This window comes from Rana temporaria, chromosome 13 (assembly GCF_905171775.1).
Source record: "Rana temporaria chromosome 13, aRanTem1.1, whole genome shotgun sequence".
Lineage (NCBI taxonomy): Eukaryota > Metazoa > Chordata > Amphibia > Anura > Ranidae > Rana > Rana temporaria.
Genome location: NC_053501.1, coordinates 20,496,162 through 20,522,661, shown reverse-complemented (window position 1 = coordinate 20,522,661; position 26,500 = coordinate 20,496,162). Strand labels below are relative to the sequence as shown.

General features: G+C 44.7%; 2 protein-coding genes across 2 annotated transcripts in view; both read right to left on the bottom strand.

Moving 5' to 3' along the window:
- The window catches only part of VRK1 (VRK serine/threonine kinase 1), a 44,443-nt gene extending 21,347 nt beyond the window's left edge, over positions 1 to 23,096 (bottom strand). The window contains exons 1-5 of the mRNA XM_040333489.1: positions 23,020 to 23,096; positions 20,773 to 20,860; positions 20,443 to 20,551; positions 18,828 to 18,920; positions 6,456 to 6,588 (exon numbers count right to left, since the gene is read on the bottom strand). Of these exons, the coding sequence (XP_040189423.1) occupies positions 6,456 to 6,588; positions 18,828 to 18,920; positions 20,443 to 20,551; positions 20,773 to 20,860; positions 23,020 to 23,023 (427 nt within the window). The 5' untranslated portion in view covers positions 23,024 to 23,096. The remainder of the gene's footprint in view (positions 1 to 6,455; positions 6,589 to 18,827; positions 18,921 to 20,442; positions 20,552 to 20,772; positions 20,861 to 23,019) is intronic.
- A 693-nt stretch (positions 23,097 to 23,789) lies between these two features.
- Positions 23,790 to 26,500, bottom strand: part of KLHDC1 (kelch domain containing 1) — a 27,858-nt gene continuing 25,147 nt past the window's right edge. Inside the window, 1 exon segment of the mRNA XM_040333203.1 lies at positions 23,790 to 23,807. Coding sequence (XP_040189137.1) covers positions 23,790 to 23,807 — 18 coding nt within the window.

Genomic DNA, 26,500 nt, shown 5'->3' with positions numbered 1-26,500 from the left:
TGCAATGACAAAAAAAAAAAAAAAAAAAAAAAAAAAAAAAAGGACTACTTTGCAAAACTTAATACTAAATACAGGGCTCTTATAAAGGAGGGCTTTGATAAACAACGGATACTTTACTTTTAGGAGTACTTTTTTGGTCAAGATCTGATTGTAGGAAGGCCAGAATGTGAGGTACAATATAATGTTCTTGGAAGTGTCATTTCTTGTTTTTAGCAAGGTAGAAGTCTCAAACTCAGAAACCCCCTCTGTACTTTGACACATAGGCTTAAAGCAGCTATGCAGTTATAGCAGATATGGCCTAAAGGCAAGAGCCCAGGGGTCATCTGCTAGAAGTCAGAGCAAATCGGTGACCCAGGTTCTTTTGGGTCAGTTTGTAGCAATTAGAACCACCGTGTTTCTCTCTTACTCTGAGCAGACGCGATAGAGTTTTCACTTGAGGGAAGGCATAAATTAGCCTAAACAGACCACAGGATTATCAAGGCACCAGAGGCTAGAGCTAGAGGATCCCTGGTTTGTTTTATCTTGAGAAAAGGGTGTCCACATTGTGAATGCCCTATTTTTGGTAAATCAGATTGAAGTCATCTGGATAAAGAGCCTATTCCTCTTGATCCAGTGAATGGCAGCAGATAATCTGCTTTCCAGTTGTACACATGGAATGTGGACTTGAGAGATTGCTGGACAGCAGGTTTCTGCCCAAGAGATGATCTGGTCAGCCAGACTCTTGATGCCCCCTTGATGTTTGATGTAGCCAGCCACTGTGACACTACTGGGACTGTCCCCCGATTGGATATCCCTTCAGAAGGGATTCCAATGCTTTAGGGTCAACTTGACTGCTCTGAGCTCCAAGTTGCTGGAAAGCTTGGCTTCCCTAAATGGCCATGTTCCTTGGACTGATAGAAAATGGAACAGTCCTCCCTAACCCGAGAGACTTGTGTCTGTTGTGATAACTTTTCAGCTATAGGAAGGAAGGACTTCCCCACTGTTAGGATTGAGGTGGTGATCCACCAAGACCGGAAGTGCTTTGCTTGGCTTGATAGACACATTGCCAAACCAAGAGAAGTCGCCTGCTTGTCCTAGGTCTACAAGCTTTTTCTGGAGAGAGTTCTTGATGGAACTGGGTGAATGGTACTGGCTTCGAAGACTACTACTATTGAGCCTAGAACTCGGATGGAAAATCTCAATGTGGCATGATTCTCAGATCAATTCTCAACCATGTACACTTGGAGAGAGAACTTTCTTTTCTGATTGGGATGTGTCCAGGACCAGGCTCAAGTATTCCAGACAAAAGAAAGGCTGGACAGAAGACATTGTTGACATTGTTTACCTCACCAACGGCCTGAAGCATCTAAATTGTCTTGACATTTTATGAGGGCTGCCAGGGAGCCAAGTCCTTCAGAAGAAAGTCTTGACTTGGATGTCCCGAGTTCTGGAGCAGGGAAAGCAGAGGTGCTAGGACCTTTCAACACACTGGTAGCAAAGAATAGGCAACAGGGCAGTGCAACAACCTGGAAGTGGTTGTCTACCAATGTGAATCGCAGAAAGTGCTGATGAGGTGGGTAAATAGGAACATGTAGATGGGCATCTTGAAAGTCCACAGATGTCATGTATTCCCCTCGTCTCAGAGAGGCAAATACAGAGATTGCAGATTCCATGTGAAGTTTTGGAATTTGAAGGAAATTGTTGAGGGATTTCAAGTCCAGAATTAGACAAATACCACAGTTGGGCTGTGGTGCCTTGAACAGGTTGGAGTAAAATTCTTTGAACCCGTCTTGTGGTGGTACCAGCACGACTTCCTGGGACAAGAAGTGGACTGGGGCATTTAAAAAAATTAACTGTGCTTGAGCATTTTTTTGTTAATTTGAAAGAAGAAACCAGTGAGATGTTTTGTAACCTTATGAAACAGATTGATACAAGTATGGGACCATCTGGGAGGCAGAGAGGCAAATTGTTACAAACATCCCCCCACTCTTAGGAGTAGTGGGTACCCCTTCGTTGTGAAGAGTGCTTTGGGGGAGGCTTGGTGGCATTGGTAGGCCAAGCCTTGCACCAAAAGAAATGTTTGAACTTGGTAACTAAATTTAAAACCTAGTTAAAGTGGACCCCTGCAATTTGCAGTGCTAGGGGCTTCTGAAGGTGGTTCTTTTAGGACCTTCTACTGTGGAAGTAAAACCTTCCCACCTGTGACCTCTGATAAAAGGCATACTCGTGAGGCGCCTTTTACAAGCAGTTTTAGCTGTCTAAGCTTTTAGTCACAAGAGTCTGCACATGTGAATGGAGATTAGAGTAGTTCTGAAGTTTGCCCCATGACATGTTTCTAGAGCATGAAAGGCACAGCTGAGAGCAACTACGCTAAGAACACCTGAACTACAGAGTGAGTTTAGTTAGCTGCAGTCAGACATACTGCAGCAAGAGCTGGTTGCAGGGCTGGGCCTTCAAGGGTAACCCTCTTACAGCAGTGGCAGCAGGATATAGGGAAAAGGGAGGTGGGGGAAGGTTTACACTCCACAAGCTGTCTGCTTTTTTTATGGGGTACAGCTCCCAAGTGTTTTACAGATGTTGCACCTATCCAGATACACTGCTACTATGTTGGTATTAGAAGACAGTGAAGATTTGATTTGAGAGGGATAAAAGGTCAATCACCTTCAGACACAAACACAAAACTGAAGACTGAAGACTGAAGAGTGGGCTAGGTTTATAGGCTACCATATAGATGAGGGATGAGCTGGGTTTGGTTTCAACTCAAAAGAAAGCAGTCAGTGATGGCCCAATCAGCTGAGGCTGGGGGGGCACTGCTCGGGGCAGGGATGCTTCGGACATCACTGACACAATATAGTCATATGGCAATATTAGATCAGTGATGTCACAAACATCCCTGTCCCATAGTGTACTTGCAAACTGTGGGTGGGGAATGTCCTGGCCGGTGCCGATTGAGCTGGCACTGACAGCTTCTTTCCATGTTCAGACTAAACTCAAGCAGTGGCGTAAAAAAATCTTGGATTAACCCCTTGGCGGTATTCCCGAGTGTGACTCGGGGTGGATTTTTTGTGCTAAAAATCGGTATCCCCGAGTCACGCTCGGGGTAGCTATGCAGAGCCTGCAGCGCGCGCTGGCTTACCTTGTTCCTGGATCCAGCGGTGCCATCGCGCTGTGTGAGCGAGCAGGACCTTGCTCGATTCACACAGTGTCCCCGTGTGCCGTCGATCTCCGTTCCCTGCGACGTTACGACGCACGGGAGCGGAGATCGGTGCCAAATTCAAAAAAAGTAAACAAACACTATACATACAATACTGTAATCTATAAGATTACAGTATACTGTATGTAAAAAATACACACCCCCCTTGTCCCTAGTGGTATGTCCAGTGCCCTACATGTTCTTTTATATAATAAAAATGGTTCTTTCTCCCTGCCAACTGTATATTGTCCATAGCAACCAAAAGTGTCCCTTTATGTCAAAAATGGTTTTAGATCCGCTAGAAAACAGCGATAATAAATTATAATCACTTGCAGAATTGTGCGATAGCGATTTGTGGGGAAATTCGTCATAAAAAAATAAAATAATGACAGCAACAATTCTGCAACTGAGCAAATTTCAGTGATTTTTAGTTGATTACATTATTGAATAATTTTTATTGGAATTATATTATTTGTTATAATTATTTATATTATAATTTAAATTTTGTTTTAAAAAAAATGTCATACCCGGGATGCCTATTAGACTCTTGTTTGGTCAGATTTAAATGAGTTATTCCTAAGAATTACAGGCCTACAGTATAAAACGCCAAATTTCCTTGCAAATAATGGTACCGCTTTCAGCACTTTTTTTCTGAAATAATCATACCGCCAGGGAGGTTAAAGAGAAAAGTAAAATATGCCCAGCCCCCCAAGACGCTAGCTAAAAGCCGAGGCATGGTGGTAGTAAGAGGAGTTATCTTGGGCTGGCCTACAATTGTGTGTGCCAAGCACCTACCCTCACTAGCACTATGCAAGTACAGCTTATACTGTCAACAATTTGTATTTTAATCAAATAAAATAATGCTGCACCAGGATTTGCCTGGCACTTCTCTTCCTTTTTTACCTTTCAATCATTCGGTAGGTGGCAGTATAACCCAAAAAGGTGAAAAACACCCTGCGTCCCTCTTTGAAACAAAAGAAAAAACGTGTCTTCCCACATTCTAGCATTGTCTGTATACTGCAGGATTGGACTACATTTACAGAAAATTACTAATCACATGAACTGTTTAGACTGTTTTTCTTCAGTCAATTAATGCCATGAAAAATAAAACTATTTTCTTCATCTGTCTGGAGACTAATTTCTAAGAATTTTAGGGATGTCACATTCATGAACGATGCCAGGGAAATTTGCATACTGTATGTAGGAGGCCTAGCAAGTTGTTTGGACAGAAATACAAATTACTTCGGCAATAACAGCACCCCCTTAGTACAGTAAATGAACAGCTGAGCCAAACACTTCAATATGATGTTTGTGAAGAACTACTTATCCAGGCTTCTGAAGTTATAAAGGGAAAGAGTCACACTTGCTCAATATTTGGAGTCTCCTTTACATTTTTATACGTACCATTCTATGCTAATAAAAAAACGTGGGTATTGCCTTGTTCTAGGTGGAAGCTGTGAGTTTTGCCGAGACTATTTGTACATTCTATATACATGGATATACACTTATGCATTACAGGCAGATATGCAGAAAATATATGCGCATCTACTTATATAAAGAAAAACAAGCCATAGTTTGGCACAGATAAATGCATTGGTCTGGCTAAAGGAGACAAGATGGAGAATGACATTAGCACCAAAAAAATATGTATATACAATTACTGAGTGAAATACTTGATTATAACTGTACTGGGTTTTAAAGATAATCCGTATCCTTATATTTTTTTTCACATTTACATGCAGACCAAGCTGTCCAGTGAACATGACAAGAATTGGGACAAACATTGGCATGGGGGCTTCAGCAGATGCAAGGACAGCAATCGTGATGAAAAAAACAAACAAAACACCACACCAGTTTAACCGCTTAGCGACCGCCCCACGCACATATATTGCAGCAGGGTGGCAGCTCTGTGCCAGATCACGTACACCTAGTACGTACCAGGTTGACTTTCTACAACTTTCTCCCATCTCCCGACTGCATCTCTTGAGCTCAGCCACAGTGATCTTTGGGTTCTTCTTTACCTCTCTCACCAAGGCTCTTCTCCACAGTTAGCTCAGTTTGGCCAGACGGCCAGCTCTAGGAAGGGTTCTGGTCGTCCCAAACGTCTTCCATTTAAGGATTATGGAGGCCATTGCGCTCTTAGGAACCTTGAGTGCAGCAGAAATCTCTTTGTAACCTTGGCCAGATCTGTGCCTTGCCACAATTCAGTCTCTGATCTCTTCAGGCAGTTCCTCTGACCTCATGATTCTCATTTGCTCTGACATGCACTGTGAGCTGTTAGGTCTGAGGCTGGGTTCACACTACTACACTACTTTCATCCTACTTTGCTCTGTGTTCAATGTTTCCCTATGAGAGCGTCTTGTAGCGTCCTACACAAGTCGGTCCGACTTTGAAAATGCTCCCTGTACTACTTTTGGTCCTACATTGATCCTACTTCAGGCCCATTGAATATCATTGAAGTCGGACCAAAGTAGTATCCTGTTCATGAAAGTAGGATGGATGTAGGACCAATGTAGGATAAATGTAGGACCAATGTAGCAGAGCAAAGTAGGATGAAAGTAGTGTAGTAGTGTGAACCCAGCCTTATATAGACAAGTGCGTGGCTTTCCTAATCAAGTCCAATCAGTATAATCAAACACAGCTGGACTCAAATGAAGGCGTAGAACCGTCTCAAGGATGATCAAAAGAAATGGACAGCACCGAGTTAAAGATATGAGTGTCACAGCAAAGGGTCTGAATACTTAAGACCATGTGATATTTCAGCTTTACCTTTTTAATAAATCTGCAAAAATGTCAACAATTCTGTGTTTTTCTGTCAATATGGGGTGCTGTGTGTACATTAATGAGGAAATAAAATAAATTAAATTTTAGCAAATGGCTGCAATATAACAAAGAGTGAACATTTTTAAGGGGGTCTGAATACTTTCTGTACCCACTGTAGGAAGGAAAATTCCCAAGTTGCACATCCAGTAAAGTCCAACAAGGTTTAGCAAAAGCAGCCTCAGGCCATGTACCCAATGCGTTTTGTTCCACTCACAGAGCTTTGTCATGGAGGAAAGAAGACACTGTTGGGCTTTGCTGGATGTGCATCACTTGGGATCTTCCCTTCCTGTATGTTACACATTGAGCTGAGACAAACCCTCCCCAGCCTGCACCCTTTAGAGAGTCACCAGACCTGGACAAGGGTGCACGAGCTAAGAGCAGCACCCTTACATTTTGGCTTTGGTTCACAGTTTTACTTTACAGTTACACCAGAGATCAAAAGTACATAAAACATACTTACTGACTCCTTTGTGAGCATCAATACTTGTAAATTCTATTGTGCCATTGTGACACCTCCTAGGGTCCTCTTTATACTCCTTGTGAACACCATCTGGGCTGTATCTATAGGCAAGACCATAATCCACCAAGAATACCTAAAAAGATTAGGCATGGTTTTGATTATGCAACATTCGACACCAGAGAGGAACCCAGCATACCCAGGCACTACAGGCAATTAGTTATTTGATAAGTGTAATCTTTATCAGAAGATTCTGACTGCGTTTTTTTTTTTCTTTTTTTTAAATGTTTACATTTTTGATTTGGATGATAGAAGCATTAGAAAACCCCAAGTCTTATATGAAATTAATCAAATCAATTACGATTTGCCCATATACCATCATATTTTACAAGGACTGAATACAAATACAATATTTATACTACTACTTTAAAGTGATGCTAAACTGTCTTTTTCAGGTTAAAAATAATAAACATGTTATACTTGCCTGCTCTGTGCAGTGGTTTTGCACAGAGCAGTCCGGATGCTCCTTTATGAAGGCCATTTTGAGGGAGGCATAAGATAATAGGATTTTTGTACTCACCGTAAAATCCATTTCTCTGAGTTCATGGACGGACACAGCAGCCTTTGACCTTAGGGTTATATCCGCTTCATTCCAGGAGAGTTAGGCAGAAACAAAGCACTTTAAGTGTTAACAACACGTTCCTCAGTGCAGCTCCTCCCATGGGGCGTGGCTCCCCAGGTATAACCCACACCCTGCTCTAGCAGCTCCAGTTCGTAACAAGCAGTACAAACAAAAAGGAGGGGTGGGTGCTGTGTCCATCCATGAACTCAGAGAAATGGATTTTACGGTGAGTACAAAAATCCTATTTTCTCTTCCGTTCATGGACGGACACAGCAGCCTTTGACCTTAGGGACGTCCCCAAGCAGTGTCAAAAAATTTGAGTGGGAAAAACACAGCAAACCAAGCTACAACCCAAACAAAACCGGAGTTACTCAAAGGAGGAACTCCAACTTTAAACTGCCGCCTGTAACACCTTGCAGCCGAAGGAGGCATCAGAAAATACACTCACATCCACCTTGTAAAACTCTGAAAAAGTGTGGACCGACGACCAGGTCGCTGCCTTACACACCTGTAACACAGAGGCTTGATACCGGTAAGCCCAAGAGGCACCGATCGCCCTGGTCGAATGCGCCGTAACCCGAAAGGGAGGCGCCTGCCCCTTTAGGGCATAGGCCTGAAGCACAACCTGTCGTATCCGCCTAGAAATGGTGGCCGACAAGACTGCCAGACCTATTCTGGGACCAGCCATCGACACGAACAGTGAGTCCGACTTCCGGAACGGAGCCGTAGCAGAGAAGTACAATCGTAGGGCCCGAACCACATCCAAGGAAAGTAAAGTGGCCTCCTTCTGGTTTTTCGGCTGAGAACATAAGGATGGAAGAACAATGTCTTCATTAATGTGGAAAGCCGAAACCACTTTCGGGAGAAAAGACGGCTGCGGCCGCAGCACCACCTTATCCTTATGGATGACCAAATAGGGAGCTTTGCAAGACAAGGCCGCCAGTTCAGATACTCGTCTGATCGAGGTAATCGCTACCAGAAAAAACACCTTTTGTGACAGAGTCAACAAAGGGATCTTTCGGATGTCCCCAAAGGGGGCATCCTGAAGCACTGAAAGGACTAAATTCAAGTCCCATGGGGGTAGTGGATGGCGCACTGGAGGAGCCACATGTCGGACCCCCTGTACAAACGTACGCACCAAGGAGTGCACCGCCAAGGGTCGCTGAAAGTAAACGGCCAGAGCCGAAATCTGACTCTTAACCATACTCAAGGCGAGAGCCCGATCCACTCCCCGCTGTAAAAAACAGCAGAATCCTAGACACCATGTATGAATGAGGGTGCCACTTCATCTCCTCACACATAGAGATGTAGGCCTTCCACGTACAATGGTAAATCCTACTTGAGGTAGACTTCCGTGCACGCAGCATGGTAGAGACCACCAAGCCCAACAGGCCTCGGTCCATCAGTACCTGGTTCTCAACAGCCACGCCGTTAAAGCCAGCGACTGTAAATCAGGGTGGAAGATCGTACCCTGCGACAGAACATCTGTTTCAGAGGTAGACGCCAGGGGGCGTCTGCCACAAGAGGCACCAGGTCCGCGTACCAGGAGCGGCGCGGCCAGTCTGGGGCGATCAGGATTGTTGGAATCCCTTTGGCTTCCACTCTGCGCAGCAGGCGAGGAAGAAGCTTCAGAGGGGGGGGAAGGCGTAAATCAGTCGATAGTGACCCCAAGGAGCCACCAACGCGTCTTACGCGTCCGCCCACAGGTCCTTCGGCACCTTCCGGTTGAGACGGGACACTAGAAGGTCCACGTCTGGAGTGCCCCACTTTTGGCACAGACCCCGAAACACTTCCGGGTGAAGTGACCATTCTCCTGGGTCCACTGATTGGCGACTTAAGTAGTCGGCTTGCTAATTCTGAACACCCGGAATGTACACGGCCGATAGAGCCGGAACAGACCGTTCGGCCCACTGAAAGGTGTGCGCTACTTCCAGCGCTGCAGCCGAGCTTCATGTGCCTCCCTGATGATTGACGTACGCCACGGCCGTGGCGTTGTCGGACTGGATCCTGACCGGTCGGCCCTGCAGCTCCAGGGACCACCCGGCAAGGCACAGCTTGAGTACTCGGAGCTCCAGAACATTGATCGGCAGGCGAGACTCCTCCTGAGTCCAGCGCCCCTGGGCTGACTGGGTGCCCAAAACGCCCCCCCCCCAGCCGGAGAGGCTGGCATCTGTCGCGACCACTGTCCAGTGACATGGCAGAAATGACTTCCCGGCCCGGAAACGTCAGCAACCACACCAGGGAAGACTTGACCAGTTGACTCAACTGAATCTGGGAATCCAGAGAAGACGGGAGCCTGTCCCAACGTGACAGAATCTCCTTCTGTAGTTCCCTGGTGTGGAATTGGGCATAAGGAACTGCCTCGAGATGCCACCATCAGACCCAGAACCCTCATGCAGAATCGAAGAGACGACCACTTCTGGGTCAACAACTGCTGCACCGCAGATTCTGAAGTTTCTCCGTTGGGAGAAAAACTCCCGCCTCCGCGGAATCCAGCACTAGCCCAGGTATTCCAGACGCAGAGACGGAACCAACACTGACTTCTGGATATTCAGAAGCCAGCCGAACTCTTTGAGAGTCTGACACGTGATAGACACGTCCTCTTCTAATTCTGAGCCCGAGGAAGCTCTCAGGAGAAGGTCGTCCAGATATCCCACGATAGCGATCCCTCGCTGTCTCAGGACGAGCACCGTGGTGCCTAGGCCAGGCCGAATGGTACGGGAACATGCAGGTATGCGTCCATGATATCCAAGGATGCCATGAAGTCCCCCTGATGGAGCGCCGCTATTACCGAGCGAATCGACTCCATCCTGAATTTTTGCACTTTGACAAAGCAATTGAGGGCCTTGAGGTCCAGGATTGGACGGATTGCTCCTTTTTTGGGGCTACAAACAGATTGGAGTAAAACCTCTGAAACCGTTCCATCGAGGGAACTGGCACAATCACTCCCCTGACCAGAAAATCCTGGACAGCCCCTGACAGAACCTGCTGGCGAACCGGAGGAAACTGGAGGCTGCAAGGAAAAAATCTGTTTGGTGGACAAGAGAGAAACTGTTATCTTGTACCCCGAGGAAACTACTTTGCAAACCCAACGGTTGAAGAGGAGAGACCTCCATCGAGCCGCGACTTTGCACGCCACCCACCCCCCCCCCCACCCGAGACCTGGGCGGGGGCAGACGTTCATGCGGAAGCAGGTTTATCCGCAGGCTTGCGGAACCAGGGGCGCTTCTGCCCTGCAGCGGGCGCCTTAGCACCTTGCAAACTTTTTCCCGCAGCACAATAAAAACGCTTTGGGGTAGTAAAAGAGGGCCCTTGCCTACGGCGAGGCTCCTAGCCCTTCCCAGACTGTGGGAGCAGTGTGCTCTTACCACCTGTGGCATCCTTAATGATGTCATCCAGGGACGCCCCAAAAAGCCGCTCACCCACCAAGGCCTTCTTGGAGGATCGGTCCGCAGACCAGCATTTCAGCCACACAAGGCGGCGTAGTACCACCGCATAGGCGGAGGCTCTGGAAAGCAAGGGAAGCGTATCCAGGGCCGACTCACAGACAAATGTTAGACCCTGAACCAATTGTTCAGCCAGGTCCTTGCAGGTCTCGGAAGCATCCTGCTCCTCCAGCTTCTGCAGCAACAACTGGGAGCCCCTTCCACAGGCAATGTGGTGGCTTTACTCAGTCTGGACACAGGAGGGTCCGCTGATGGAGGAGAGACCAACTTTATTTTTATTTTTTTTAAAGTCCTCCTCAAAGGGATAACGGACCGCAAAGTTTTTTAGGAACAGCAAAAACTTTTTGTGGCGTGTCCCATTCCTTACATAGCAAATGCTCCAAATAAGGAGCACAGGGAAATACTTTTTTGCGGTGCTGGGTGGCTTGCGGAACCCAAAAGGGACCGGCACAACTGGTGCTCCAGCCAAATCCTCAAGTTTATGAGTATCACGCACCGCAGAATAAGAGCTCCAACAAATTCTATTATTTACTGACCCTGAGGCAGAGTCATCCTCACAGTCCGTGTGGGTTAAGCCTGCATTGTCAGAGACATCCCCAGAAGCAGGCTCAGGGAGGGGGCGCTTAGTACCCCCCTACTGGGCACCAGCTGCTTCAAACCTGGCGAGAAACGCCTCAAGTACAGCCGACATTGCCTCAAAAGATGCGGCAGGAGCAGGGGGATTAACGTATAACTCAGGCATTGCTGGGGCAGAAACACCAGGTTCAGATTCCATATTGCCCCACCGCTGTGTACTGCAAGACAGAACAACCCACCAGTCACCTCCTGGCTGCAAAAATAGAAGTAGAGGCCTCCCAGGGACTCACCACCCCACTCAGCTGCAGAGAGAGCTGAAAACCTGAGGTGTGCTCTGATGTGCTGGCTGTGCCTGTCACCTCAGGGAAGAATCACAGCGTTTCACAGCACTAAAACTGTCACAAGAGGCTAAGAGATTTCCAAGATGGCCGCCGTCTGAGGTAAAAATCACCTCATACAACACAGCAGCACCCCCCAGAGTAACAACACAGTCCCCCAACAACACACGGGCCCCGGCGGTAATAAAGAAAACCCAGGAGGCCCCCCTTCACAGCCGCTACCTAGTCAGGGGAAGGAGGGAGAGGAAGGGGAGAGAGGAAAGCAGGGCGGACCCTCAGTCGACCTCCCCAGGGAAAACACCAGCCATACCACCTTACCTGAGCAAGGGGCCACTACTTACCTGTCCTGCGACCACCGGCTGGAGGTATCCCAGACAGAACCAACGTCCACTAATGGCATGGCTGTCGGGCAGACACACTGTGACAAAGCCATAGAGAACGGTCATGTGTGTCCTGGAACATGTAGTTCCCCGGTCGCCCCTGGAGCAATGGGGCCTGTCGTGGACGACCCAGAGCTGAGCTGAGGGCTGGCACACGCTCGATGGCCGAACATGGGGGGACTACAAGAGTCAAGACCCAGCCTGTCACCCAGTCGGCTGTTGATAGAAGAATCACAGGATTCAAAAATGCAGGAACAAAATAATAAAAATCTCCAGAGTACAGGACTCCAGAGTGCCTTCCTCTCCTGTCGGTAGGCAGAAAAAAACTGGAGCTGCTAGAGCAGGGTGTGGGTTATACCCGGGGAACCACGCCCCCTGGGAGGAGCTGCATTGAGGAAAGTGTTGTTAACACTTAAAGTGCTTTGTTTCTGCCTAACTCTCCTGGAAGGAAGCGGATATAACCCTAAGGTCAAAGGCTGCTGTGTCCATTCATGAACGGAAGAGAAAGATAGATTGATAGGATAGATTGATCCCAGGGAAGGGCAGTAGGTGACAGGTGTAGAATAGTGGTTTGTTAACCCGTCTCCATGTAGTGTGGGCTATATGGATTGTCGCTTGTCCTCCTTGTGTCCTTCTTAGGTGCTCCTGGCCCCTCCCTCCTATTGAGTGGCCCCACAGCAAGCAGCATGCTATGGGGGAATCAAAGCCAAAGCTCCCTGTGTCCATTAAGTTGCAGCCCAGCCAAACCCCCTTTCTCTCCTCATTGGCTCACTGACTTTTATTCACAGCAGCAGGAGCCAGTGGCACCACGCTGCCGTCTCAGCCAATGAGAAGGGGAGTCCTGGACATGCAAGTCTCTCGTGCAACATCACTGGATCAAGATGGGGCTCAGGTTAACATTAGGGAGGCTTCTGCAAATAGAAAGCTTTTTATCTTAATGCATAGAAAGCAATAAGAAAAATAAAAAATCTGCCTTTACAACCCCTTTAAGGCTAAAAAAAAAAAAAAAAAGGTAATACAAAATATCAAACTGGCTAAAGTAAAACATTTCTGGGAGAGGATTCTAAGTGCCAAAGATTTAAAATGTAACTCCACTTTAATGGAGGAAAAAAAATAGCAAATGAAGAATATTGGAGCGTATACAATTGCAACACAGGTCATATTGTAATTGAATGTTATTAAAAAATTACCTTTCCAATCAGCCACTCTGTAATATTCAAAAAATGCAATATAGCTAACTGAAGGTGTTCTGTGTACAGAACGCCCCCCCAGAAACAATTTCATGCTTGTGTGATTGGCTCACTGATTTTCCCATAAGTCTGCACTAAGATACAAGTCAGATTTCAGGCATCCCCTGCAACAGAAATGCAATTTTTGGCGAGATACTTCCAATAGGAAATCACGGCTAACAGGATGCAGGCCCAGCAGTTTTCCTCATTAGAGCCCTGCAGGTGCACAGCCGATTGATAATTATGAAATCACTCCCATTAGACTCACTTCCCCACATGGATACAGCTAGACACAGATATCTTCAGAACAAGGAGGAAGGAATCTGCAACAAAATTTATTAAAATGCTGGCAATATACATACAGTAGATCACCCAGAGGGGAATGTTTTTCTCTCAACAAAAGTGGAGTTACTCTAATTTTTTTTCATTCACTTATGAGAATTTTTTTTTTCCTATGTGATGATTTTATTTTGTCGACAGGTTCTCTTTTCTTTAGCGAGATATCAGGGGTCTTTATGACCTTGATGTTTTACCTGTCCGCCACTAAAGTTAATGGAGCACAGCTCATACTCCATTAGCTTCTTCCCCAGCCACTTCCAGGTCAATAGCAGAAGGGGAAGAAGCAACATTTACACTGGGGTGTGTGGAAGTGATCCAATTGTTGCATAGCTTTTAGATCGCTTCTATCAGTTGACAGTCCTGTTGTCAGAACGTATAGGGTACTAAAGTGTGTCGCTGTCTGAACTTTATAAGGGATGTCAGTCTTGCATACAGTTTTAAAAGTTACAGCAGTACTATCCTGCAAAACCAATTTGTCACACCTCAACAGTGATAATTTGAATAAAAATTTTGAACATAACTACTCCTGTAATCATCCAAACTTGTGCTTCATCTGTGCAGTCATGCAATCTAAGGCACAGCATTAGTCACATGGTCGCTACTAAAGAGGGTTAGTAGAACGATTGTTTCATTCAGACAGTCAATCTGCCTGAACAATGACTCCTATTTCCACAATGGCATAGGCCACGTGATCCATGATATTGCAACACAATCAAATTTCTAGGTCTTTTAGTATATGCGTTTTACTTTTTTTTTTATACAAATCAGTTTTCTTTTTAATTTTAGACTACACACTTTTGCTTAACACTTTTCAGCCACATACACAGGTCACTTCCTCGCAATATGGCAGCCGCTGAACATTGTAAGGCAAACCCCAATTCCATCAGAACAGGAGGGGTTAGACTGCAATAAAATCATCTTCTTATACAGTATCTTTACAATGTATATAGCTCAACTGGAGAGGATCTCTTTTTTGTTCCTCAAAAAAAACAAACTGGGTGTTTCACTTGCTAATGTTGAGTGCAATATGACAGAACTAGGAACTTTCTACAAAGCCATTCTTGATTTCTAGCAGCTCAACACACTGGATATAAAGGCTGTTCTCCTTGCAGCGGAAGAGCCATTAATCTGTAGACCCCTGCTGTGCTGATATCTGGCCTCATGCCCTTTATCATCGGAGACCCGTGCTTTTATGTGTTTTTAAAAAAAAACACACACACACACACACAAAATGCTTTTATTTCAGTGAATCCAGCACTCCTGTAACGTGACAGATGCAAAGCTGAACTTGGGTGAAACCATTTCCACGCGCTGGTAGCAGGTGACAACCTCAAGTGATGTTAACAGCCAAGTGTGCCTTTTGCCCTCAGTGAAAAAGCTTTGTCAATACGGTAGTAATATCACATAGGTAAACACGCCGGCATTAATGGCAGTATCATCACACACTTGTGATAATAATGCAAAAAATACTTTCTTTTTTTTTAATGTTAGAGTAGCTGAAAACTGAAGTCAAGGCACTAGATAAATGTTATGCCTCGTTTCCACTGAGCGGATCGGTTCGGTTCGGTTCGCTTTTTTGGGTGTTTCCATTATGAAAGCGTGCCATAAAAGCGAACCGTACCGGACCATTCTGGGTCCTGCTTCAGATGTGGGGCCATAGAGAATGGAACGGTTCCATTAGGGCGGACCTACAAATACATCTCACTGATTGGTGGATGTGCTAGGCTTTTTTTCTAAACCTTGCATGGTCCCGGATGGTCCGATTTGCAGTGGAAATGCTCTGCAGAATAGACCGGTCCCATTCTAACCGCTCCATTCTTTCTGACCCGAACCGATCCGTGCAGTGGAAACAAGGCATATGATAAATAAACAGTACGTCAATCAAAAGCTCAGTCATACAAATAAAATTGCATATATACACCATATTCCGAAAAGTATTGGGACGCCTGCCTTTACACACATGAACTTTAATGGCATCCCAGTCGTAGTCTGTAGGGTTAAATATTGAGTTGGCCCACCCAAAGCTTCAACTCTTCTGGGAAGGCTGCCCATAAGGTTTAGGAGTGTCTATGGGAATGTTTGACCATTCTTCCAGAAGCACGTTTGTGAGGTCAGGCACTGATGTTGGAGAGAAGGCCTGGCTCACAGTCGCCACTCAAATTCATCCCAAAGGTGTTCTATCAGGTTGAGGTCAGTACTCTGTGCAGGCCAGTCAATTTCCTCCACCCCAAACTCGCTGATTAAAAGTCTTTATGGACCTTGCTTTGTGCACTGGGCCAAATCATATGGTGGGGGGGGGGATTAGGGTGTGGGGTTGTTTCTCAGGGTTGGGTTTGGCCCCTTAGTTCCAGTGAAGGGAACTCTTAAAGTGGATGTTCACCGGTAAATTGCTATTTTTACCCTTAGATGGATGCTCATTAATCTAGGGGAATCGGCTAGTTGTTTTAAAATCCGAGCAGTACTTACTGTTGTAGAGGGCGATCTTCTCCGCCACTTCCGGGTATGGGTCTTTGGGACTGGGCGTTCCTAGTTGATTGACAGTCTTCCGACAGGCTTCTGACAGTCGCATCCATCGCGCCACGATTTTCCGAAAGTAGCCGAACGTCGGTGCGCAGGCGCAGTATAGAGCCGCACCGACGTTCGGCTTCTTTCGGCTACTCGTGACGCGATGGATGCGACCGTCGGAAGCCTGTCGGAAGACTGTCAATCAAGAAGGAACGCCCAGTCCCGAAGACCCATACCCGGAAGTGGCGGAGAAGATCGCCCTCTACAACGGTAAGTACTGCTCGGATTTTAAAACAACTAGCCGATTCCCCTAGACTAAATGAGCATCCATCTAAAGGTTAAAAAAAATTTATGGGTGAACTCCCGCTTTAAAGCGGGAGTTCACCCATTTGTAAAAAAAAAAATTTTCTCCCCTTAGCTTCCTGCTCGTTCGGTCTAGGGGAATCGGCTATTTGTATTAAAATATGAGCAGTACTTACCCGTTTTCGAGCTGCATCTTCTTCCGTCGCTTCCGGGTATGGGTCTTCGGGAGCGGGCGTTCCTTCTTGATTGACAGCCTTCCGAGAGGCTTCCGACGGTCGCATCCATCGCGTCACTCGTAGCCGAAAGAAGCCGAACGTCGGTGCGGCTCTATACTGCGCCTGCGCACCGACGTTCGGCTTCTTTCGGAAAATCGTGACGCGATGGATGCGACCGTCGGAAGCCTCTCGGAAGCCTGTCAATCAAGAAGGAACGCCCATTCCCGAAGCCCATACCCGGAAGCGACGGAGAGGATGCATCTCGTAAACGGGTAAGTACTGCACATATTTTAAAATAAATAGCCGATTCCCCTAGTAAAAACGAGCAGGAATCTAAGGGGGAAAAGTGCCCTCTAAGGGTGAACCCCCGCTTTAAGGAGTCAGCAAACCAAGACATTTTGGATAATTTCATTCTCCCAACTTTGTGGGAACAGTTTGGGAATGGCCTTTTCCTATTCCAACATGACTGCACACCAAGGTCCATAAAGACATGGATGAGCGAGTCTGGGGTGAGGAACTTGAGTCCTGGCCTCAACCCGATAGAACCTCTTTGGGATGAATTAAAGTGGAGACTGCAAGCCAGACCTTGTCCAACATCAGTGCCTGACCTCACAAATGTGCTTTTGGAAGAATGGTCAAACATTCCCATAGACACACTCCTAAAACTAAACCTTGTGGACGGCCTTCCCAGAAGAGTTGAAGCTGTTATAGTTGCAAAGGGTGGGCCAACTCAATATTGAACCCAAGGACTAAGACGCCATTAAAGTTCAGTAAAAGAGAAGCTGAGCAAGAATAAACAGAGGTGGGAGGAGGATATCGGACTCATAACAAATGACCAATGGGACAGGATACTGGAACTAGGGACAGTGGTTTCATTAGCCCCCTCACAACGGGTTTCTCATTTGTTTCTCCTCCACAGGGTCTACTATACCCCCAAGAAATTATATGGATTTGGATGGAAGTCAGATGACAAATGTCCTAGATGTCAAAATACAGGGGATCTCATCCACATGATGTGGAAATGCCCAAAACTGCATAGATATTGGGCTAAGATTCTGGACATTATAAATGCAACCTTTGGAACCACTCTGGAACTTGAAGCCAGGGTTTGTCTATTAGGATGCATTGAAGAGAGAATGGGGCAGAGGGATATATTAGTAGCAGTTATAAGATGCCTGTTTCAGGCGAGGAAATTGATCGCACTAAAATGGCAAGCACAAAATCCACCCACAGTAGAGGAATGGTTTAACGTAATGAATAGCACAATTGGGAAGGAAAGGGGAACATGGATTAGAAGGGGTAACCTCAAAAAATTTAATGCAATATGGGAGCACTGGTTATGTAAAATAGGCCGCTCACTTTAATCAGGGAAAGTTAGGTAAAGAATAATCTAAGGAAAGAAACAGAACCAAAAAACGTGTATGCACTTTAAAAGTAAGATATGAGGGAGGGAGGGAGGGGGGGGGAATGGGATTGAAGGAAATTTTTAACCTATGCAATTAATTTTTTGTATGCACATATAATGCACTGAATATAGAATATGGATTTGTATTTTTTCTTTCTCTGCTATATATGTATGGAAACAATAAAAAAAAGTATTGAATTTAAAAAAAAAAGTTCAGTAAAGGCAGGCGTCCCAATACTTTTGGAGAATAATATGTGTGTGTATATATATATATATATATATATATATATATAATCTTCTCCTGCAGCCTGTGAGGTGGGTTGGTTAATAAGTTTCAAGTGGTAATGTTGGTCACATGACACTGCCAAGAGAATTACCTGTAAAAACACTTAACAGGAATGAGAAGGGGAGTTATTTTTTTTTTTTTTACTATACAAATAAACTTCTATGGCCCCATTCACATCTCGCAATTTGGGGTTGCAGGTGGAATCGCCATAATTCTGCCTGCGATTACAAATCTCACTGCAATGCTGGCAAAACACAGCACGTATGTTTGTGTGCCAGTGATTTTTTAAATGCACCTAAATCGCCGCAAGCTGCATCACGTGAAGCTTCTTGCCCAAAAAGGAGCAGGAGCTTTTTTTGGAAGACAAGGTTTGAACGATGCATTTTGCTGCTATTTCAAATGAATGTTGCACAAACACGTGTTCTCACTGCATTGCTGCCAAAACGCAGATTCAAAATCAGGCAGAATCACAGCCATTCTGCCTGTGATCCCAAATCGCTAAATGTGAATGGGGCCCAAGGGCAAAGGCATAGACGTGAAAATGTCCCACAGGAAACCCTGTTAAATGAACCGTAGTGCGTTTCTACAAAAAGCACAAAAAAAATAAACAAATAAAGAAAAAACGCATAGGTGTGAACCAGGCTTAATTCACAAAACATAAGAAAACGTGACGCACAACCGTACCACAGAAAAATGACACTTGACTTTTGATAACCGTTGTCTTTACATACCCGATTGGGATATTTGTGGTGAAGGAGAAGATTGGAAGCTTTGATATCTCCATGTACATATTCATGCTCATGTATATACTCCAGAATGTCAATCTACAAAACATGAAAGTTAAAATAGAATTGATTTTTCTAGGCAGCTGAAAGTGCAAATCCGTATTAGATTAAGGACACGGGCTAGAAATAAAATTAGTGGAGGTACACTATATTAGGTATAAGATAAACTCTCTAGCCACTTTATTAGGTACAACATCCTGGTACCCGATTGGACCCCCCCCTTTTTTCCTTCAAAATAGCCCTCATTCTTCATGGCATAGATTCAAAAAGGTGTTGGAAACATTCCTTAGAAATTTTGGTCCATAGTGACATTATAGCATCACACAGTTGCTGCAGATTTTTCGGCTGCTCATCCATGATGTGAAACATCCCAAAGGTGCTCTATTGTATGGAGATCTGGTGACTGTGGAGGCCATTGGAGTCCTCATTGTCCAGTGGTGAGATGATTGGAGCTTTGTGACATGGTGCATTATCCTGCTAGAAGGAGCCATCAGAAGATGGGGACACTGTGGTCATAAATAGATGGACATGGTCAGCAACAATACTCAGGTAGGTCGTGGTGTTTAAACGATGCTCAATTTGTACTAAGGGTCCCAAAGTGAGCCAAGAAAATATCCCCCACACCATTACACCACCAGCCTGAACCGGTGATACAAGGCAGGATGGATCCATGCTTTCATGTTTACACCAAATTCTGACCCTACAATCTGAATGTCGCAGCTGAAATCGAGACTCATCAAACCCAGCAACATTTTTCCAATCTTAAATTGTCCGATTTTGGTGAGGCTGAAAATTTTAACCCATTTAATGTTCTTAGCTGTCAGGAGTGGCACCCGGTGTAGTCTTCTGCTTCTGTAGCCCATCTGCTTCAAGGCTCGGTGTGTTGTGCGTTCAGAGATGGTATTCTGCATACCAAGGCATTTTTGTCCACACAACTGTGGAATATCACTGGAGATTTTCTTTTTTCCTGACCATTCTCCGTAAACCCCAGAGATGGCTGTGCCTGAAAATCCAGGTAGATCAGCAGTTTTTGAAATACTCACACCAGCCCGTCTGGCACCAACAACCATGCCATGTTAAATCCCCTTTACCCATTCTGATGCTTGGTTTGAACTTCAGCAAGTTAAATACGAGTTGCTGCCATGTGATTGGCCGATTAGCAATATGTGTTACCAAGCAATAATGTGGCCAGTAAGTGTATATGCTTATAGCAAGGCTGTACAAATTCATGTTCAACTTAGAAACAAATTCTATTAGTGCTCAGCCATTTCTATAGTTTTCCATAACTGCAAATTTTCTGGAACTTCAACTGACAGCCAAATCATGGTTTCCAACTAAAATATCACACGACAGTCTAGGCCCCTTTATTTACAATGGGGTTGGTTGGGTGTGGATACTATTGGAAAATAAAATACCAGGTAGTGATGACAGGAGAATATCTAAACCCTGTGTGTAGGAATTAAAGGAATTGTGGTCATCCAATAAAAAAAGGGGAAGGTTTGTGCATTTCTGTGAAAATGACTCAACAATTGCAGTAACATTGAAGCAATGAAATAACTACCAGTCTTAACCCCATCTGCAATACAGTCTTGTGAGGGAACCGTTTCCCAGTACCCTCATAAATCTTCTGTAAATCCGTCCCAAATCGATCCATCACCATGAACCTGTAACTGCAAGTAAGAAGCAGAAATAAGTACATTTTCTGAATGCATCTTATAAAATAAAACATTCTACCCAATGAAGATGTAAAAGCAGGGACTTCAAATATTCAGTTTGCTTGCCAAATTAACAAGAAAATAAAAAAAGTCTTAAAATATGCAAAATTATCTGTAAAGCTGAACAGCAATCATTTAAATAACAAAGAGGGCTTTGCTTGAGAACTCTCGATTACCTGTTTCCACTTTTTTCATGCAGTCCAGAGCCCCAGTATCTGGGCACACCAAGGTAGTCCAGTTTATGAGAGTTGGTCCATTGCTGAACTTCAAAAGGAAAAAAAAAAAAAAAAAAAAAAAAAATCAATAGAAAAGTTACACCAGTATCTTCACTCACAATACAGAACTACCCACATAGATTACTAGGTGTGGAGACACGCTGGATACCTTCAGCTGCCATTGTGTCCTTGCTGGGTGTTCAATGCTTTCCTGTGCCTTTAAGGAGTGATGGGCTCCGTCCAGTCAAACCTGCCCTTAATCCATCCACTGCTATATGAACTCCAACTTGGGAGACTCAAAAAGATAGCGTCAGGACCGCAGTACAGTGGGGTGCCTTGACGTGGCCACTGCGGCTTACTCATATATGTTTGCATGTCTGTGCGCGCGACTAAACCCGTGTTTTTAAAGGTAAATGTTTTTTCACCTTAATGCATCCTATGCATTAAGGTAAAAAAACATTTGACGGTACTGCTAAGCCCCTCCCCCCGTTTTACTTACCTGACCATCAAAAGTTCCGCGCTCGCCCCCGTCATCCTCCTCAGTCTGGTCTGTGGCCGTTGATTGGCTAGGTTGGATTGATAGCAGCACAGCCATTGGCTGGCGCTGCTGTCAATCACATCCAATGACACGACAAGCCGGGGGGCGGGGCCGAGTGATACAGTGAGCGGCTATGGCCGCCGCTGTATCACAGGAGCGTGCCCGCAAGAGCTTTCCACCATGCAAGCTCTCTTGCAAGGAGGAGCTGAGACAGCCGCCGAGGGACCCCAGAAGACCGGGTTCGGGAACACTCTGTGCAAAACGAGCTGCACAGTGGAGGCAAGTATAACATGTTTGTTATTTTACAAAAAAAAAAAAAAAAAAATATTCCTTTAACGTGACTTGTTAGACGGCGACAACTCTGTTTTGTTGCAGTCTAGCTGGAAAGTGATCTGGGAATTTATATGTTTTTGACAGGTATGAGACAGATCAGACAGACCAAATAAGTGGTTGCCATGTTGCCCAGTTCTTGTCGGGAACTATGGATTACTCAGAAGATACATTGAATCTGTGTCCAGTTGTCAAGCTGGGAGAAAATAGGGCGCTGCCTCCGTTTACACTGAATACAGCTTTGAAATCATGCTACTTCAGCGCGATTTCAAAGCCGCAAGACAGTGCAACTTCACCTAAGGCTTGCCGACATCTGTACAATTTCATGCACAAATGTAAATGCAAGTCCCACATTAAAATCGCCCAAATTAGCGCAGAACTATTTTTTAAATCCCAATTAAGACGGTGCCACAGAAAGACATTTAGATGTGACTTCAGGTGCGATTTGTAAGTCGCATGTCGCACCTGTGTGAACAGGGCTAATGATTTAGCCACAGAAGAAAAGCTTCCATGTGCACTTTCCAAAAAATAATAACCAACTCATTAGCAACCTTTTGAAACATGTGGATAGTTTCCAACAAACATGGCAACACATTTCCGCGCTGTGTTCTAAAAAAATTAGGCATGTCTAATATTATATGCATTTACCTGCATTTTTCTGGCCCATTGTAGTCTACAGACGTGCATGAAAAAAAACGCACTAAAAAGGACATTAAAGAGTAAAAACAAAACAGAACGGAAAATGCATGACAGTGGGAGTGGCAGGATGTGAAGGGGGCCTTTGTATCCCAAAAGATGGCAGCAGGCTTTAACAGTCCCTGTAACATTTGGAAAGCCCCCAACAGTCACCTGAAACACAGGGGAAGGTTTTCAATGTTTCTTTATAACTGGAGAGCAATCTCTAATGCTCCAATATAACAAGAAAGCCGTTTCTAAGTCTGTGACTGTCTTTTTCCCTAAGCATTTAAAAACAGGCAATCTCTTGTACCATGAATGTTCACAGTAATATGACATCAAGTAAGGAGAGATAATTTTATAACATGCAACTGCCTACAGAGTTTACAGTCCAATATAATGAGCTTTGGCTGGTGCAGCCAATTCTTTAAATTTACATTCTATCGTACCATACAAACAAAATGGGGCAAGCTGGCATCTGCAGAGGCAGATTCTGCGTATGGCAACAGTTTTGCAGTTTAGTGTGCACACAAATCAAAGCATGTCATGCATAGAGCGTCTAGTCAAGGGCAGACCCTAAAACGTCCAAGTTAACAACATACCCCTCAAAAAATATGCTACAAATATAACTAGTCATCTGGTATATAACATTGAGCTAGACTTACTCATTTCTGCTTTGCAGCACGCAGGTAGAATTCAGCTCTGAGAATTAGGGGCCCATTAATCGCTCGGTTTCCTACAATTTAAAAACATATTTAAAATTGTGGCCAAAACAAGGGACTATTACCCCCCCATCTAGTTCATTCCCTTCTCTACTAAATTACAGCTTAGCAGAGTCATCCAGCTAGTAAGTCCAGTAGGAAAAAAATAAATAAAACGCCCAGATATTTTGGTTATTAGGAGCCTGTAAAGCTTTGCACTCATGATCAGCAGTAATGTCAGGTTCCTGCAGACTATCTTCCCATTCATCGTAGTTACTATATGACAAGCAATGAACTACCTAGAGCGCTAACCAGTGGCCTGATAGTTCATTGAGAACTACAAGCTGCCAGCTACAAAGAATTTTGGTACTTGTAGTTCATTCATTCACAGAACTCCATGAATGAATGATGCGGCCATGTGGGCGGAAGCCTCGCATTGCCACATGCTTATCAAATGGTGACAGTGGGTGCAGGGAGAAGATCCCCGGTCCCCCTGTTACAATTAGAAGGGGGATCGGGGAGAGGCTGCAGGAGTGGGAACATGTTACAAATTCCACCCTAAAAACACTTATCCTTTCATTTTCCTAATTTTTGCCTTTTGATACCCATGTAAACAAAGATCATAAAAGTGAAAAGTTCACAAAAAAGGATATTTCAATGCAATGTGGAGGTGGCATCCTCACACTTTCACTGAACTATGGCTTCCAGGTATGCATCTGCCCCCATTTCGAGCCTCACTGTTTCAGTGACAACTAAATTCATAATACAATAGAAAATATTAAAAGGAAAGATATGGAGAAGGAGCCGAAGGAAAATACGGTAGAGAGGGTCCCTGAGCTAGGAACCCCCAGAATGGGGAAAGCCCTGGTGTTTCTCCCCTCCAGGCCTCACTAAAAACTGCAAGGAAAAAAATAATAATAATAATAATAATAATCTTTTTACTAAAATCTTACCACTTTTATGACATATGGAGCATCTTGTCCAACCGCCTTGGAGTTTTCATTAGCTGGTTTAGGGGGAAAAAAATAAAAACGGTGGACAATAAAACAAGTGTATACACATTAAACAGTTATGTTTTTATATAGTCAACACCTCTGGATGAGCACACGTGGTGAATCCACACCTTTGACATTAAGGAGCATTAAAGGGGTTGTAAAGGATTTTTATTTATTTTTTCATAAGCATCCTTTACCTGCAAACATTCCTCTTTTCACTTCCTCATTGTTCGTTTTTGCTCAGAAAATGCTCTATTTCTTCTATTTTCTTCTCTGTTCTGTTCACTTCCTGCTTGTCTGATTGTTACTCACCACCGTGAAGGGAGGCTTTACTGCGGTGGTCAGTGACGTGCTCGCCCCCTCCTGGGAACTACATCTGTGTGGCAGGACGCTCTCTACGTGTTAGAGACTTCAAGGAGGTGTGAATTACTGGGCGTGCCGCAATTCATACTGGGAAATGTAGTTCTTACATGAACGAGCAATGAAAACCAGGAAGTGAATGAGAGAACAAACTAGAATGCCGGAGGTGATATAGATGAAGGAATATAATAGGTATTTACTTGTTTTTTAACAGAATCATTACACTATTCTGTCTGTCTACCTTGCAGACATTCATTTTAGGCAATTTTTTTTTTTCCCTTTACAACTCCTTTAAGGGTAAGATGAAAACAACATTGTTTGTAAAGGTTCCCGTTTTTTCACCTTAATGCATCCTAGTGTATTCCCAGGAGTGTGTGCAAATACCTGTCTTGGACAGATATCTGCACCCCCCTGACAAGTGCGAAATGTGACACTGTGGGGGGGGGGGGGGGGGGGGGGGTTCCGAAGAGTGGAAGTTGCACTTTAGGGTGCAGCTCCGCTTAAGGCGCAGTTTATAGTTGAACTGCAGGCAAACAGTTACACAAATGAAATCATACTAAGCCCCAGGGGCAGAGCCTGGTTGGAGTCCAGGCTGAGGCCGTTTCACAGGGTAGGGATATGCGGCTTATAAGACCTTTATTTCCTATGTATCAATATCTGGGGCTGGGACAAGCTCCATCCTTGCCCGCACTCCCAGGGTTAGATTACAGAAGAGGACCTTCCAAAAACCTTGAGCAGCACATTCTGCCATTGGTTCATATATAAGGGAGCTTGTTTACCTGCCAAAGGATTTGTATTGCTGAGGGTTACACAGTTCTACCATATTAGCACAACACTGTTCCAATTTTACACTGCTGGAGTTAAATGTCACAACTAGGCCTTGCCCGTACCCTCAATATTGTGACTGGACACTACAAGAAAAGCCAATGCACTGATGAGCTCATCTTCATCTCATATTGCTCTCTTCCACCAACATGCTCCTTGCTGCCACACACAAACTGCAACATAACTGATTTTGCAGCCCCCCCCCCCTTCTAGTCAAAGCTCTGCTGCAAAAGGCTGATACTATGATACAAAGCCAAATTCAGGTAATGTCACTGTCTGATCTCTCCACCACCTCCAAATCAGAGAAAGCTATTCATTCACAAATTGCAAAGCATTCTCTAACGGCTACCTGTGCTGAGCAGCCAGCCCTCTGTGTTCAGAATGCATCAGGCCCGCTGCTCAGCACAGGATCTGAGAGCAAGCGGTGATCACTGGAGTAGCAATGTACTTTATTAAAGTAGTTGTAAACCCTTACATATACCCAGTGACTGACTCCAGGTCATACACAGAGATGAAACAAATCCTCCTACATAAGTTGTACCTGTTTATCTACTTTCTTCTCTACATCCAAAGTGTAGAATTTATAAAGCTTCTCTGAGAGCTGAAGTTACACTATGCAGAGCTCAGTGAGGAGAGCTCAGAGCCGATTGCAGGGGGGGGGGGGGGGGGGGGGGGACGACACACACACCACCACCCCTTTTTCACACAGGAACAGAGCTGAAGCTGGTCAATCACCTGGAGCTCCTCCCCCCGTACCATTTTTTTCTCTTGGTGTCAGGAAAACTTGGCAGAAATATTCATGCCAATAGCAGAAGAATACAAAATGCTTCTTTCATAATTCATGCCTGAGGTTTACATCCATTTTCAGCTTCTAGGGCATTGGCAAGGTATACGCAAGGTTACATTGGTTCGAGGCTTAACAAAATCAATGAATAAGCTTTGTTTACGTGTCCCTTTTATATCCAACTGAAATTCAACTTTTACATTCAGCTTTTACTTGCAAAATGGTCAAAACATATTGAGGCATCACATTACCAACAGCAGCCTTGTTACATTTAGTTATTTTTGCCCTAAAGCGGAGTTCCGGCCACAATTTCACTTTTTAAATATAAATACCCCTGTAATACACAAGCTTAATGTATTCTAGTAAAGTTAGTCTGTAAACTAAGGTCCGTTTTGTTAGGTTGTTACAGCATTTAGACACTTTATAAAATAGAAATTGACTGGGGCCATCTTAAGTGTGGGCATCATGAAGCCAGACTGTA